This window comes from Microcaecilia unicolor, chromosome 8, assembly GCF_901765095.1.
Source record: "Microcaecilia unicolor chromosome 8, aMicUni1.1, whole genome shotgun sequence".
Lineage (NCBI taxonomy): Eukaryota > Metazoa > Chordata > Amphibia > Gymnophiona > Siphonopidae > Microcaecilia > Microcaecilia unicolor.
Genome location: NC_044038.1, coordinates 39,160,627 through 39,177,504, shown reverse-complemented (window position 1 = coordinate 39,177,504; position 16,878 = coordinate 39,160,627). Strand labels below are relative to the sequence as shown.

The 16,878-nt window shown below is 45.6% G+C and overlaps 1 protein-coding gene across 2 annotated transcripts in view; it reads right to left on the bottom strand.

Annotated features, from left to right (window-relative positions):
- EMP2 (epithelial membrane protein 2) overlaps positions 1-16,878 on the bottom strand; it is an 86,983-nt gene that overhangs the window by 12,270 nt on the left and 57,835 nt on the right. The window contains exons 1-2 of one of the 2 annotated variants that reach the window (XM_030212918.1): positions 16,116-16,207; positions 10,730-10,844 (exon numbers count right to left, since the gene is read on the bottom strand). In XM_030212918.1, coding sequence (XP_030068778.1) covers positions 10,730-10,807 — 78 coding nt within the window. In that variant the 5' untranslated portion in view covers positions 10,808-10,844; positions 16,116-16,207. Of the gene's footprint in view, positions 1-10,729; positions 10,845-16,115; positions 16,208-16,878 lie in introns of those variants that run through there. The other variant, XM_030212917.1, reaches the window with a different exon arrangement.

The window sequence follows — 16,878 nt, the reverse complement described above, 5'->3', positions numbered from 1 at the left end:
TTTTTTATTTTCTACCGTGTGGTGCTAACCAGGCAGCGATCGGCCATGTACTCGCACTAATTAATGCGTGGGACCTTACCAATAAGTCAACGGGTGGCATTAAGGTCTCAGGCCCAAAATGGACGCATGCCAATTTTTATTTTGCTGCACGTCCTTTTTCAGCCACATGGTAGAAAATAAAAAATATTTTCTGGCGCACATAAAAAATGAAATTACCGCCCGGGCCACATGGTAGTCAGGCGATAGTTCCGAATTGGCACGTGTTGGGCGTGCGTAGGCACTTATGCGGCTTAGTAAAAGGGCTCCAGAATCTCTAGTAAACCTTTTGGAATAGAATCTGAACACCATTTAGTGTACTGGCTCCCATGTTCTGCAACAATTTACCCTTGAATATCCGTCTTGAGCTGTCGTTCCACAAATTCAAAACATACTGCTTTATTTATCATTTTATTTATTTATTACATTTGTATCCCACATTTTCCCACCTATTTGAAGGCTCAATGTGGCTTCATAGTACCGTAGGGAGGTTACAGACTCCGGTGTGAACAAATACAGACTGGATAGTACAATTGATTTGATTTGGAGAGGTTTGTCCCAAGCTAATTTAATGTTCCACCAGGCATAATTTTCTTTTACTCCAGGGGTAGAATGTCCATCACTACAGAAGACTTCCAGCAATGTCTCTCCTACCATGGTTGTCTTCACCTGGCATTTATATCCCCGTATTATATTTTAGTTCCACATTGTACACCAATTAAATATTATTTATTTAGCAGCATATCAAATAAATCAGGGGATAGAGCATTTTATATGTGTACATTAGCATATACATGCAAAAAATCCTTTATAAAAATAACCTTTAAGAGCTAAACTGATGATTAATGCATCAATAAAGTTTGTTTTGTAAAAGCTTTGAGATTAAAAAAAAAATCATTATTGCTATGAATTTCATAGGGGATACAAACTATGAATTATTGTAACTGGCCACAGGGGAGCAGTATTACTACATAAATAAGTTCTTTGTCAGTGAACCATACATGTTGTGGTTTTGTTTATTTAAGAAAGCTAAGTGCATATTTCTTGTCAGGGCTCTTTTCCACAATGACACACCACTATCCTCTGACCCCATGCCAATGATCATCTGCATACACCAGCTTTTAAAATCTGCTGAGACAATCATATATATGTAATAAGTCTGGTTGTGTTTACCATTTTATACCTGTGAAAATAGAGAATTATGCTAGGAACAATAATCTTTGCTTCTTGAACTTTTCCCCGCAAGGATATGTTGAAACACTATATGAAAGGAAATTTGGGAATTCCAGATGATAACGTTCCTCCTTTTAGTCATGTTTACTATCTTCCTGAGAAGGTCGGGAGACAGCAGCAAACACCGTTAGATGTGTCCGCAGTTTTGGAAACATCGGATTCAGAAGTTGCCGCTGCGGCTACTCTTGAGGCTTCAGTAGCTCTATGTCCTGATAAATTGTAGTTTCTAAGAATGTTCTTTAAAAACAGAGCGCAATTGTTTCTGGGGTTTAAAATTCAAATATAGCCTGATGTTTCAGAGGAAACCCAATGTCAGTAAAGACGGTGTTTGTTATTAAAACCAGGTGTAGTTCAAATAGGGGCAACCTTTTTTTTTTTTTGAGATATCCCTGTAAGTTCATCGTTAAACATAAAGATGATAAGTATGGGGGTTTTTTTTGAACCAGTGCACATTTCAGCCTTTTTGGTAGCTAAACGGGTGTCAGGAGATTGATATTTAGCTCTTCATTAATAATAAGTTGGCATAAGCATTTTGGGTGCGTAATTATATTTTATATATATATATATATATATATATATATATATATATATATATATATATATATATATATATACACACACACACACACATCATTTTTTTCAATCCAGTTATCATTGTGGACTCGAGTGATGTATAAATTACCTTTTCTCTGATGTGATTTATTATTTTTTATGATTTTCCTTAATCCACTTTTCTGTGCAAGTGTAGAAAGTCACTATGGAGCTCATTTTCAAAAGAGAAAAATGTCCAAAAAGTGGCATAAATCTGCATTTGGACATTCTCTCACAAAAAGGTCCAAACTGGTATTTTGAAAACCAATTTTTAGACATTTTTCTTTGAAGTCCGTCAGAAGTGCGTTCAGATCGCAAGGGAGCATTGTCAGGGGCATTAAAGGTGGGATCTGGGTGTTCCTAACACAGATGTTTTCCAGCTATAATGTAGCAAAATCGTTCAGGACTAAAACTAAGAGGTTTTGAGCTAGACCTGTTTTTATAATGAATAAGGCACAAAAAGGTGCCCTAAATGACCACTGGAGGAAATCAGGGATGACTTCTCCTTACTCCCCCAGTGGTCACTAACCCCCTCCCATCCCCCCCAAAATGTCATTTAAAACATTACTTGCCAGCCTCAGATGTTATACTCGGGTCCACTAGAACAACATGCAGGTCCCTGGCGTAGTCTAGTGTTGGGTGCAGTGCACTGCAGACAGGTGGAGCCAGGCCCATACTTCCCCCTACCTGTTACACTTGTAGAGGAAACTGTGAGCCCTCCGAAACTCACAGGAAACCCACTGTACCCACCAGTAAGGTAGTGGGTTTTGGGTGGATTGGGCGGAGGGGGCTCAGCAGACAAGATAAGGGAGCAATAGTGAGATGTGTACTTGGGAGCCTCTTACGAAGTCCACTGCAGTGCCCCCTAGGGTGCCCTATTGCTTTCCTGGGATGTCTGGGGGACCAGTCTACTAAAAATGCAGGCTCCTCCTACATCCCAATAGCTTGATTTTGTGCGTTTTGCACTTGTACCTTTTTTTTTTTTTTTTTTTCCAAAAATGGACCAAAAAACAAAACATCTAAATCACAAAACCTTGTTCAAAACAGTATTTCTGAAAAAAAAGATAGACGTTTTTCTTTTTTGAAAATGACCTTCTTTTCTATTCAGATTTTGGGTGTTTTTTGCAAAACGTCCAAAGTCAGACTTAGACGTCATATCGAAAATGCCCCTCCAAAGGATCTAAAGACTAACCCTCTACCTACATTTCTTTTAAATTCTTTATACTCTTGGTAATTTTATTTATTCTTAAGGCTCAATAATAAGCAGGGCCGCCGAGAGGGGGGGACAGGGGGGACAAAATTCCCCGGGCCCGGGCCTCCAAGGGGGGCCCGGCGCCAGGGTCAGGTTGCCGGCGCTGCAGTCTGGGCCCCCTGCATTTGAAGCGGTAGTCACAAATCGCTTCCCTTCGGGCCTTCCCTCCCTGTGTCCCGCCCTCGCGGAAACCGGAAGTTACATCAGACGAGGGCCGGACACAGGGAGGGAAGGCCAGAAGAGAGGCGATCTGCGACTGCCGCCTTGAATGCAGGGGCCCGGAGCTGTGGAGGTAGGCAGGTGAGACCGTGGACTGCAGCGGCAGGGGGAGCAATGGGGGGCAGCAGCGGCGAGGGGGCAGAGGCGGGGCAGCCTTGCCCCGGGCCTGGCCTAGTCTCTCGGCGGCCCTGATAGTAAGACATGGGAAGACACCCAAGTGTAGAAACAAGTACATGTGAGAACTATAGAGGAAGATGCCCATACATGGAAGGGCCTGCCAACAGAGGTAGTGGAAACCAGCAGCGTGAGGGAATTTAAACACATGTGGGACAGAAATAAAGGGCAGCGGTAGAAGCAGAATTGAGAGTTTTGATAAAAGAGATGAGTGACAAGGGGAACTTGTGAGATTGGTGTTGGCTTTGCTGTTGTTAAGTGCCATCGATCAGTGTCAACTCGTGGTGACCCTGTGGATAGCTGTCTTACAGGCCCATTTACTAAGCCTTGTAGGCGCCAACGCACGTGTGTCAATTTGGAGTTGCTGCCTGGTACTGCATGGCCCAGGTGGTAATTTCAATTTTTAAGCGTGTCCACTACACGCACCGGAAAATAAGTTTTATTTTCCGGCGTGTGGTGGAAACTGGGCAGTAATCATCATTCTACATGCACAGACCATTACTGCCCAGTTAACGCGTGAGACCATACCGCTAATTCAATGGGTGGCGGTAAGGTCTCAGGCCCAAAACGGATGTGCGCCAATTTTTATTTTGCTGCATGTCCATTTTAGGCCCCCCAAAAAAGAGGCCTTTTTTGCAGGTGCGCTGAAAAATGGACCGGCGTGTATCCAATACACGTGCCTACACCAGCGCAGGCCATTTTTCACCACATCTTAGTAAAAGGACCCCTTAAACTGCATTCGGTCTTCAGTCAGGTGGGTAATCATTGACAGAGTGGCATCAATAGCCGCTGTTATATAAATCCTCATAAATTGATAGATACAATAACTCATCTTTCTAAAGCAGAAGAGAAGGAGGAAGGAGAGTAACTATTTTACATTATTTGTAGGGACTGTGCATTATCACCCTAATTCTATATATGACACTCAAAATTACGCACGCGTACAATTTGACGTAAGGGCCAATCAGTGCCGATCAACAGGCATTAATAATCAATTATAGGCACTAATTGGAATTAATTTAAATTTGCGCACACTTCTTTAGGAGGAAAGCAGACAGAATGTCTAGGAATGGCAGAACTGGAGCAAGGCAGGAGGCAGCGAGGAGTAAGCAACAGCGTTCAGCCAGGTCCCCACATGGAAACAGTAAGTGGCATCCTAGAGGATGGGGAAGCAGTATCTTGCCACTTGAAGCCAGAGAGGGCAAGAGAGATAGTTGTTTGTACCGTATCAGCTGGAATATAGGGCAATGGAGGTCATCTTAGATTCAGGGCCAGTTTCTCTTTGAGACAACACAGTAATAACTGCAACCAGTTGAAATTCAACACATGAAATTCTGATCGAGTGTGCTCAGCACATTCCCCTCCTCCCCACTACACTCTTCCCAACCTCCACCCAGATCATGCACTTTTCTTCCTTCTTCTTGTGAAGCAGCAGGCACCCTTTCTCTTCTCGTCTGCCCATCCAGTGGTCATACACTCTTTGTAAAATCTGAGCAATGTAAGCCACACAACACTCCATCACAGCTATCGGCAGCACAGTACATACAGAGACAGGGTATCACAGCAGTAGTTCCCTAAGAATTTATATTATTTAAAACTTCACTTAAAATGCCATTTATAGCCTGCTTCAAACAAATAGATTCAAGGCAGGTTACAAACAAAAAAATATTGCCATGTACAGCATTTAAAAATAGGCCTAACATACAATTGACTATCTATAAGAAAATAACAATTTGAAATGGTTCATCATTTAATATTGATTATTTTCAAAACCTATTTTTAAAATGTTTTTTTATATGCAGTTTGTCAGCAGTGCGTTCAAATCACAAGGGAGCATGTTGGGGGTGGGATTTGGACGTTCCTAAGACTTGCATGTTTTTCTGCCATAATGGAACAAAATAAAAACATCTTGGGCTATAATTTAAATGTTTTGGTCTAGACCTATTTTTATCATGACTAATCTCAAAAATTCACAAAGTTATATTGTTGAGTTTCAAGGCATCGGGGTGCCAGAACAGTTCGACACACACCTTTCAGTGGAGAAAGAAAACCTCAGTAAAGCCACCCAACCTGCAATACGTCTAAGGTATGGGCACGGCTCACTGTCATAGGAAAAAAACTCCACGTACCACAGTGTAGGAATGTTGTAAGCAGGGGCGTATCTGGACTCCGGCGGTAGGGGGGGCCAGAGCCAGAGGGAGGGGGCACATTTTAGCCCCCCCCCCGCCGCCGCCCCCCCCACCGCCGAGCCCCCACCGCCACCAATGTGACTCTCTCCACCCCCCTCCCGCCGCCAACCCTCCCCCGCTGCCGTTCTTACTTTTGCTGGCGGGGGACCCCAACCCCCGCCAGCCGAGGTCTGCTTCCACCTGCCGCTGCCGTAAAAACATCTTCTTCAGCCGGCGGGGGACCCCAAACCCCCGCCAGCCGCCCCGCGGTGTTTGAAATTCATCTTCGGCCTCCGTGGCCGTGCTGCTGTGATAGGCGCTGTTGAAATCCACTTCGGAGTCTGACGTCGTTGTACGTTGTACGTGCTGCGACGTCAGACTCCGAAGTGGATTTCAACAGCGCCTATCACAGCAGCACGGCCACGGAGGCCGAAGATGAATTTCAAACACCGCGGGGCGGCTGGCGGGGGTTTGGGGTCCCCCGCCGGCTGAAGAAGATGTTTTTACGGCAGCGGCAGGTGGAAGCAGACCTCGGCTGGCGGGGGTTGGGGTCCCCCGCCAGCAAAAGTAAGAACGGCAGCGGGGGAGAGTTGATGGCGGTAGGGGGGTCCAGGGCAAAATCTGCGGGGGCCCAGGCCCCTCAGGCCCCACGCAGATACGCCCCTGGTTGTAAGTGTTGGTCCCAATGTCAATGAAGCCCACAAACACTCACAGGAAATTCCAAAGGCGGTCTGGGCAGAGCACTACAATCAAACACTCAACGGTAATGTTTCAAACCTTCATGTTCTTCCAAATCCAGCCCTCCGCCGTGTATAACACTCCCAGTTGCCCAATAGAGAGCCCCTGTTTCGCTAAGAGTTGCATCAGGGGTATCGCTAAGAATCCCAATCCAAATCCTGTGTCGTGACCACTCTTAAATTACCAGTGGAGACACAACAATATAAGTGGGTAAGGGTGAGATAAGTACCTAGGACCTTTTACATGAATCCACTGCAGTGCCCCCTAGGGTGCTCCACTGCTCTGCTGAGATGTCTGTGTAGCCAGTCTATTAAGAATGCTGGTCCTCCATACATCCCAATGGCTTGATTTTGTGCATTTTTTTTTTCTTTTCAAAAAGACCATTTTCAAAACAAAAAGATAAATGGTTTTCGTTTACCAAAATCGTTATATTCGCCACTTGAATTTTAAGAGTTTTTGAGCAGAACGTCCAAAGTTGAATTTGAACGTCATATCAAAAATGCCTCTCCACAGATTTCTCTCACTCGCCTTCTCCAGCGCTAAATTTCTTCAGCTAGAAAATTGGGAGTTCAAAATAGAGGAGGATTCTAATACAAAGGAAATTTACACTTGTTTATTAGCTAAAGGGTCCTTTTACTAAGGTGTGCTGAAAAATGGCCTGTCGTAGCATAGGCATGTGTTTTGGGCACGTGCAAATCCATTTTCAGTGCAACTGCAAAAAAATGCCTCTCTTAAATTTTTACTGAAAATGGACATGCGGCAAAATAAAAATTGGCGTGCGTCCATACTGGGTCTGAGACCTTATCGCCAGCCACTGACTTAGTGGTAAGGTCTCACGTGTTAACCGTGCGATAATCATCTACACGCGTAGAATGATGATTACTGCCCAGTTTCTGCCGCGCGCCAGGAAATAAAAATTATTTTCTGGCGCATGTAGCGGACATGCGGCAAAATAAAATTACCGCAAGGGCCACGTGGTAGCCGGGCGGTAACTCCAAACTGACGTGCATTGGGCGCACGTAGGCACCTACGCAGCTTAGTAAAAGGGGCCCCTAAGATTGTTGCTACATGCCCTGGAAAAGTGGTATTTTAAAAGTGGAAAAGCCCCTGACTGAAGCTCTGGTCACCACCCCAATTTGATTAAGCATATACAGTAATACCTCGGTTTTCGTTGACTTCGGTTATCGTCAGTTTCGGATTTTGCCGATTTTTTTCGCGAAAAATTTGTCTCAGATTTTGTCGGTTGCCTCGGATTTCGTCGGCGTGCCTACATGACCTCGCTGCTAATTTTGCGAAAACAAAGGGCGACCCACGCGTTCTCCTGCTCAGTGTGGCGTTGTTTTTGCCCAGAATGTGTGCATGAGAGAGAATTTGAAGGGTTTGAGCCTTCCACTGATGATTGCCTCGGTTTTCGCCGATTGTTTTCGGACAGATTATCAACGAAAACCGAGGTATCACTGTACTCTAAGCCAAATCACAGAAAAGATAAATGATTGTTCAAAGAAACTAAAACGTGGGGAGTCAATATTCAGGCATCATCAGTGAACGTTTTACTCACAGCCGATGGCGTATTCCGGAAATTCAAAGCCAGGACCTGTGCGGGTTTTGGTTGTGAATATCTGGTCATTTTTAAACCAGTTAACACATGCCGCTTAAGCCAATATTCAGGCCTTAAGCGCCCATGGGTTACTACATAAAGGGGCCCTTTTACTAAGGCGCCCACGTGCGTACAACGTGCGTCAAAGTGGAACTACTGCTTGGCTACCACGTGCCCCGGGCAGTATTTCCATTTTTGACGCACGTCCAAGACATGTAGTAGAAATGTTCTAGCGCGTGGCGCTTACCCAGCAGTAATCGACAGTGTATGCACGCTGATGATTACCACCCGGTTAACTCGTGAGACCTTACCGCTAAGTTAATGGGTGGTAGTGGTAAGGTCTCATGCCGAAAATGGGCACGCACTAGTTTTAATTTTGCCACACGTCCATTTTTGGCCACAAAGCAAAAGGCCTTTCTTTGCAGGCGCGCTAGAAAATGGACCTGAGCGTATCCAAAACACACGCCTACACCAGCGCAGGCCATTTTTCAGTGCGCCTTAGTAAAAGGGCCCCAAAAATAGCACAGACTTTTATGTGGTAAACCTGGCAACTTAAACCTGGCCCCAGAATGCCCCCAATATAGCCAGCTTTGAACTTGGCACTAACCGCGATATTCAGTGGCACTTAGCCAGCTTAGGGTCCCTTTTACTAATCCACATAAGCATCTATGCATGCCCAATGCTGCCAAAATGGAGTTAATGCCCGGCTACCGCATGGCTCTTGTAGTAATTTCAATTTTGGTGCCCGTCTGATACGTGCATCCGAAAAATAATATTTTCGGACACACGTATCAGACGCGCGACAAGTGGTATTTGATGCACGTTGGTCATTACCACATGGTTACCACATGAGACTTTACTGCTAGGTCAATGGCTGGCGGTAAGGTCTCAGACCCAAAATGGACACGCGCCAACTTTGATTTTGCCGCATGTCCATTTTCGGCAAAAATTTAAAAAGACCTTTTTTTACAGGTGCACTGAAAAATGAACCTGCACACGCCCAAAACCCACGCCTACACTACCGCATGTCGTTTTTCAGCGCACCTTAGTAAAAGAACCCCATAAGTGTCACTGTATGTGAGCGGCTATCCCCGACCAAGCGGTCAGCGACTGGCTAAATTGCTTTGAATAACGGGCCCTGGGTTTATTCGTTTTAGTAAAGGACAGCAACTACTGGGATATTTCCATTTTGCATAAAATTGTAGAATTCTGCAGCTCTGTTAATGAGGTTAAGAAAGTATTGATATGTAACATGATGTACAGTCCTTATACAGCTAGGGTTACCATTTTTTGTCCTCATAAAAATATGACACTTGCCCCGCTCCATTTCACGCCCTCACCCCGCCCCTTTCACGCTATCGCCCCACCCCCGGTCGCCCCCTCTTCCCCCATCACCTTCAAAATGGCCGCCGAGAGTTGAAGCAGCCTCGCGAGACTTCAACTCTCGGCGGCCATTTTGAAACGCTGAGAGCCGGTCTCACACAGGATGCAGCAGGGCGGCTAGTAGCAGCGCTCCGGGCAGGAAAGAGGGGGCTCTTTCTTTCCTGCCCCGAAGAGCGAAGAGGTACCTCTAGACCACCAGAGATAGTAGCGTAAGGGGAGGGGAAGGGAGTCCCGCGCCCGCCTCCGCTCCCGCCAGCCAGCCCGTTTGTCCAGAAATCCGGACAAACGGGCAGGCTGGCCAAATCCGTCCGGACACCCGGACATGTCCTCAAAAAGAGGACATGTCCGGGTAAATCCGGACGTATGGTAACCCTATATACAGCTTTCCCTCAGATGAATTTGGCATACATTGCATTTTCATTCCAGATGACCTAAGTCAGTAGTGTTGAAATGGCAGTGGACCATATTGCAAAACTGTCTAAAGGAAAATTAAATCAGCTGTAGCGTACAGACTGTATCATGTTGCACAGCGCATATAAGCAGTGATTCTACCTGTCAGTCCAAGGAGAACATGCCCTGGGACCAGGGGCGTATCTGTGTGGGGCCACAGGGGCCTGGGCCCCCGCAGATTTCACCCTGGCCCCCCTCCCGCCGCCAACCCTCCCCCGCTAATTTTGTTTACCTTTGCTGGCGGGGGACCCCAACCCCCGCCAGCCGAGGTCCGCTTCCGCCTGCTTTTAAAAATAATTCTTCAGCTGGCGGGGGACCCCAACCCCCGCCAGCCGCCGAGGTCTTCAAAGTTCTTGTTCGTCGTCCTCCTCCGTGGCCATGCTGTACCCTGTTGATTCTGAGTCTGTCTGACGTCGCACCACGTTGTACGCGCGTACAACGTGGTGCGACGTCAGACAGACTCCGAATCAGCAGCGTACAGCATGGCCACGGAGGAGGACGACGAACAAGAACTTTGAAGACCTCGGCGGCTGGCGGGGGTTGGGGTCCCCGCCAGCAAAGGTAAACAACGTCAGCGGGGGAGGGTTGGCGGCGGGAGAGGAGGTGGAGAGAGTCGTTGGTGGCAGGGGGGGCTCTGGCAATGGCGGGGGGGGGGGTTGGTGGTGCCGGGGGGGGGGGGCTAAATGTGCCCCCTCCCTCTGGCCCTGGCCCCCCCTACTGCCAGAGTCCAGATACGCCCCTGCCTGGGACATGAAAGAAGCCTTCTTTGCTCTTTAATTTCCTTGTAAATAGAAATCAGCTGTGGTTGAAGATGGTCATCACAGCAGAAAAACAACTCAAAGAAGGGTGACACTAGTGCCGGAGGTGCATATTAGGGTCTGAACTCACATTGTCAATGGTTGAGATGAACAGCAGAGCCGCAGAGGTTATGTGGAAGACAATGATGAACGCCAAGAGAACCAACATTTTACTGTTGTGGAGATCCTTCTAGGTTGAACTTCAACTGTAAAAAAAAAAACAAACAAACAGAGCATTTGTAAATTTATAGAAATTCAAAATAAATAAATAATTAAGGCCAGCCTCTCATCTCCATCTTATAGCTCAAAGTAGACTGTAAGGGGAAGCCAGCTGAAGTTTAAGCACTACTGAACTGCAATGCAGCACTACAATACACAACGAACAGAATCACAGGAAGGGGAAAATGTTAGGGCTCGTTATTCAGCAGTTTTATCTGGGTAGAAACAAATAGGAGAAAATATTTCTTCACGCAACATGTAATTGAACTTTAGAATTCATAGCCAGAAAATGTGATAAAAGCTGTTACATTAGCAGGGTTTAAAAAAGAGAAGTCCAAAAGCCATTATTAAGATGGACCTGGGAAAAGCCACTGTTTATTTCTAGAATAAGCAGCATAAAATCTGTTTTACTCTTTTGGGATCTTGCCAGGTACTTGTGACCTGGATTGGCCACTGTTGGAAACAGGATACTGGGCTTGATGGACCTTTGGACTGTCCCAATATGGCAACACTTATGTTCTTATGTACATCATTTATCATTTTAAAACTTAGCTAAAATAAAATAGAGCCATATGGAAATCTTCTTTTCAATCAGAAACACACTGCTGTATTTTGTATACTAAAGCAATCAAGCCAGGTACATGTTGTCCTTTCATTAAACTGTATCCATAGCAATCACAATTAGTGCTGTCTGCACAGCTGGTGTGCTGCTGCTCTCACACCCCCCTTACTGTTACTCTTTTTGCAACCCTTCAGATTACCCATATAATCATTTCCGAGTCTAGTTTCAGAGAAGCTGCTAGATTCTTAGCTAGGTCAATGCATCCATCTGTTGCTGTCACTTACAATTAAGTACTTTCACTTTTCATTTCTCACAGTCAGTGCTGAGATAATCTGGATATTCCTAATACTCTCACTCAGACTGCAGGTGCTGGGGCTGTCCATAGGTGGAGCTGGGGAGGAGCTAATAGTGATGCAGGCACCGATGAAATTCAGTGCCAGCAGGGGCGTAGCCAGACTTTGGCAGGAGGGGGGTCCAGAGCCCGAGATGAGGGGGCACATTTCAGCCCCCCCCCCCCCCGGCGCTGCCGACCCCTCCGCCATTGTCGACTGCCGCTACTGCCACCAACAACAACTTTGACCCCCCCCCCGCTTCCTACCTTTGCTGGCGGGGGACCCCAACCCCACCAGCCGAGGTCCTCGTCTTCCGGCGCAAGGCTTCTTTCTGTTTCTGAGTCTGACGTCCTGATATGCAATTTGTGAGTAAGTATTAGATGTCTATTTGATTTGCATTTTATTATATTATTATCATTATTTTTTGAGTCATATTTTTATTTTTTGTTTTTTATTTTTTATGTAATCATGCATTTTTAATATATTTTTATATTTTTTATATTTGTTCCTCTTCTTTCAGCCGCTCTTATTTAAGAAAGATACAGATTAGTGTCCTCAATTCTAATTCTATGTTTCTTAGTGGTTGGATAATTCATTTTATAAACTATATCTTTGTTTGCGCCTGTGCCCTTTCTTTGCTGGTATTTTATAATATATATGTAATATGTGTCGACAATGTTTAATGTAGAGGTTTTTGATATTTTTTATATATTTATTTATATATTTCATACATATCTATGTGCATCTCTATGTTATACTTTTAAATAATTAATGTTTATTGTAATTCTGTATGTTTATTTTAAAACAAAATAGACTCTCTATGTTTTTAATTCATGTCTATGTTTTACATGTACATTAGTATTCATATTGATATTTTATATATTTTACAGTGATACATATACAGTGGTGGAAATAAGTATTTGATCCCTTGCTGAATTTGTAAGTTTGCCCACTGACAAAGACATGAGCAGCCCATAATTGAAGGGTAGGTTATTGGTAACAGTGAGAGATAGCACATCACAAATTAAATCCGGAAAATCACATTGTGGAAAGTATATGAATTTATTTGCATTCTGCAGAGGGAAATAAGTATTTGATCCCCCACCAACCAGTAAGAGATCTGGCCCCTACAGACCAGGTAGATGCTCCAAATCAACTCGTTACCTGCATGACAGACAGCTGTCGGCAATGGTCACCTGTATGAAAGACACCTGTCCACAGACTCAGTGAATCAGTCAGACTCTAACCTCTACAAAATGGCCAAGAGCAAGGAGCTGTCTAAGGATGTCAGGGACAAGATCATACACCTGCACAAGGCTGGAATGGGCTACAAAACCATCAGTAAGACGCTGGGCGAGAAGGAGACAACTGTTGGTGCCATAGTAAGAAAATGGAAGAAGTACAAAATGACTGTCAATCGACAAAGATCTGGGGCTCCACGCAAAATCTCACCTCGTGGGGGTATCCTTGATCATGAGGAAGGTTAGAAATCAGCCTACAACTACAAGGGGGGAACTTGTCAATGATCTCAAGGCAGCTGGGACCACTGTCACCACGAAAACCATTGGTAACACATTACGACATAACGGATTGCAATCCTGCAGTGCCCGCAAGGTCCCCCTGCTCCGGAAGGCACATGTGACGGCCCGTCTGAAGTTTGCCAGTGAACACCTGGATGATGCCGAGAGTGATTGGGAGAAGGTGCTGTGGTCAGATGAGACAAAAATTGAGCTCTTTGGCATGAACTCAACTCGCCGTGTTTGGAGGAAGAGAAATGCTGCCTATGACCCAAAGAACACCGTCCCCACTGTCAAGCATGGAGGTGGAAATGTTATGTTTTGGGGGTGTTTCTCTGCTAAGGGCACAGGACTACTTCACCGCATCAATGGGAGAATGGATGGGGCCATGTACCGTACAATTCTGAGTGACAACCTCCTTCCCTCCGCCAGGGCCTTAAAAATGGGTCGTGGCTGGGTCTTCCAGCACGACAATGACCCAAAACATACAGCCAAGGCAACAAAGGAGTGGCTCAGGAAGAAGCACATTAGGGTCATGGAGTGGCCTAGCCAGTCACCAGACCTTAATCCCATTGAAAACTTATGGAGGGAGCTGAAGCTGCGAGTTGCCAAGCGACAGCCCAGAACTCTTAATGATTTAGAGATGATCTGCAAAGAGGAGTGGACCAAAATTCCTCCTGACGTGTGCAAACCTCATCATCAACTACAGAAGACATCTGACCGCTGTGCTTGCCAACAAGGGTTTTGCCACCAAGTATTAGGTCTTGTTTGCCAGAGGGATTAAATACTTATTTCCCTCTGCAGAATGCAAATAAATTCATATACTTTCCACAATGTGATTTTCCGGATTTAATTTGTGATGTGCTATCTCTCACTGTTACCAATAACCTACCCTTCAATTATGGGCTGCTCATGTCTTTGTCAGTGGGCAAACTTACAAAATCAGCAAGGGATCAAATACTTATTTCCACCACTGTATATATTATTATTATTATTTATTTAGAATTCTCTATGTTTTATAATTTGATATGCTTGTTGTTCATTGTAGCCTCTGACGCAGACCTATTGTTGGGCGAAACACGGCCTGTGTCGGGCAATTGTCTCACATACAGTATCTTCAATAAAGTTTTTTGGATATTATACTGATCTGCTGGTTTGTTTTCCACGTCTATATGTTATGTGCATAAGTTTAAGTCCTGCCCATGCCCCACCCTTGTCTATGAATACGCCTACCTGTAAAGTTCACACCACCCACACTTACGCTATTATTCTACTGATTTGTGTGCACAACTGTTCTACCTTCACTGCATCAAGGATTCTACCTTACCTACTGTGCACATGTGCAGCTTTTATAAACCAACATAACAAACATAATAATTCAGTCAGCTTTAGTAAAAGAAAAATATATATTACAAAAGGTGTGCCTGTAAGAATGTATCCTCAATATGTGATTGCACACTATTTTTAAAAATGCAGCAAACTGATACAGTATTTCAAACGAAGCTTTCACAAACTCCTGTTTTTGAAAAAGGAAAAATTTTTAGTCACTGCGACACAACCTTATTACAGAGAGCGAATCCCAAATGATTTACAGTATCCGCCCAATCAAGCCTCTGTCTCAATACTTTAAAAGCAATCTCAAATCCACAGGCAATCATGGGTGTTCAATTTTAAATAAACTCTTGAGTCACTAAATGTTTCTTCATGAAACCAAAGGGTGTGTTTCTCTATTCCTCTTTTTGCGTCTGCGAGGAGTGGTTGAATGCACCCATCCTTCACGTGAATAGGATAGTGAATGGCAGCGTTTAATGAGGAGCTGAAAATCTTGTACCTGCTCATCAAGTTATAGGGCTCTAATCCAGTTCTCTACAAGCTCATTTCTCACATGCATACAGATGTGAGAAATGCATTTGTTGCATAGCTCTTCTTGCCCATGACAACTGGTAAAAGAAATACTGTCCAGTCCAAAAGCGAATCTATGTTCTCAACTAAAGAGACCAGAACAGAGAGCAACAGCACTTTCCATCTACACAGAGGGGAAGGTTCACATCGTGCAAAAAATCAAATCTACCAATCAAATTCTTCAATATTAAAAGATAATGGAACACTCTTTTCGGTTTAGGAGGCTCAAACAATCCAACCTCTGGCCCTGGTCCCCAAACGCCCTGATTGCTGATTCTGTGTAGACCAACGTTTTGCTGGTCGGGCCATTATTCCAGTGGCCTATCACCAGGGCCACCGAGAGACTGAACCGGGCCCGGGGCAGGGTTGCCGCCCCCTGGATCACGTCTGCTGCCCCCTGCTAGATCACGGCTGCCCCCCAATTGTCACTGCTGCCCCCCCCCCCCCCCAGATCGCTGCCCAATTGAAATACCTTGTTGGCTGGCAGGGATCCCGAGGGCCCGCCAGCAGAAGACGTCTTCCTCCAGCGCTGCTCTTCTGCTGATTGCCTGCCCCAGCGGCTGCTTTTCCTCTCAGGGCATGCTCGGTTTCAAAACCAAGCATGCGCGCCTGAGAGGAAAAGCATCCGCTCAGCTGGGCAGAAGAGCAGCGCTGGAGGTGCTCCTCCAGGTCCCATCCAGAGCAGGAGAGAGAAACACCCCGGCACCGGGCCCCACCTTGGAAACCCGGGCCTTGGGAATTTTGCACCCCTGCCCCCTCTTAGCGGCCCCACCTATCCCATTCCACTGACCTATAGCCAACATTATCTTTTCTAGCACTTAAATTCCCCTCTATGAAATGAGCCAGAAAATCTAGAGAAAGAAGTTGCGTGCGGTTTTCACACTACAGAATCAGCCGTGTGAAAAAAACCTCCAGAGAAGCAAGATAGTTGCAGACTCTTCTTACCTGAGAAGGTCCACAAGGGCTTTACTGCTTTGTTTCAGCTTCTCTCCTGTTTTGTTACTGCTTAGAGCAGCTCTTCTCAACCCCCTCATGGAGGTACAACCAGCCAGTCAGGTTTTCAGGTTCACCACAATGAATATGCATCAAATACATTTGCATATATTGGCGATCTATTGTATACAGATGTAGTTCATGCAATTCATTATGAAAATGCTGACAACCTGACTGGCAAGGTGTGTGTGCCTCCAGGAGAGAGTTGAGAAGCACTGCCTTGGAGAGACAACTAAGCACACAGTGTAGATCCAAGGTACTATTAACTCCTTGATGGGTCCTAGGCAAACAAGAACATTGGGCCCTTCATCATCCTGTAATTCAAATACAATTTTAAAACCCCACATTAGCTCTCCATCTAATTAGGTCATAGGGGTTTTAAAAATACCTTCAGAGCTGAGTAAGCACTCTTCATCTGCAATTCCAGCACCCCCTCCTCCCAGGGGCGTAGCTACGTGGGGCCACGGGGACATGGGCCCCCGTAGATTTGGCCCTGGCCCCCACGCTGCCAACCCCTCCTCTCGCCGCCAACCCTCCCCCACCACCTCCACCGTAGGGTACCTTTGCTGGCGGGGGTCCCCAACCCCCGCCAGCCGAAGTCCTCTTCTCCGGCACGGCCGCGTTGCTGATCACGTCAGACTCACAGAAATAGAAACCTGCCCATGCAACGCAGCCGCGCCGGAGAAGAGGTCTTCGGCTGGCAGGGGTTGAGGAC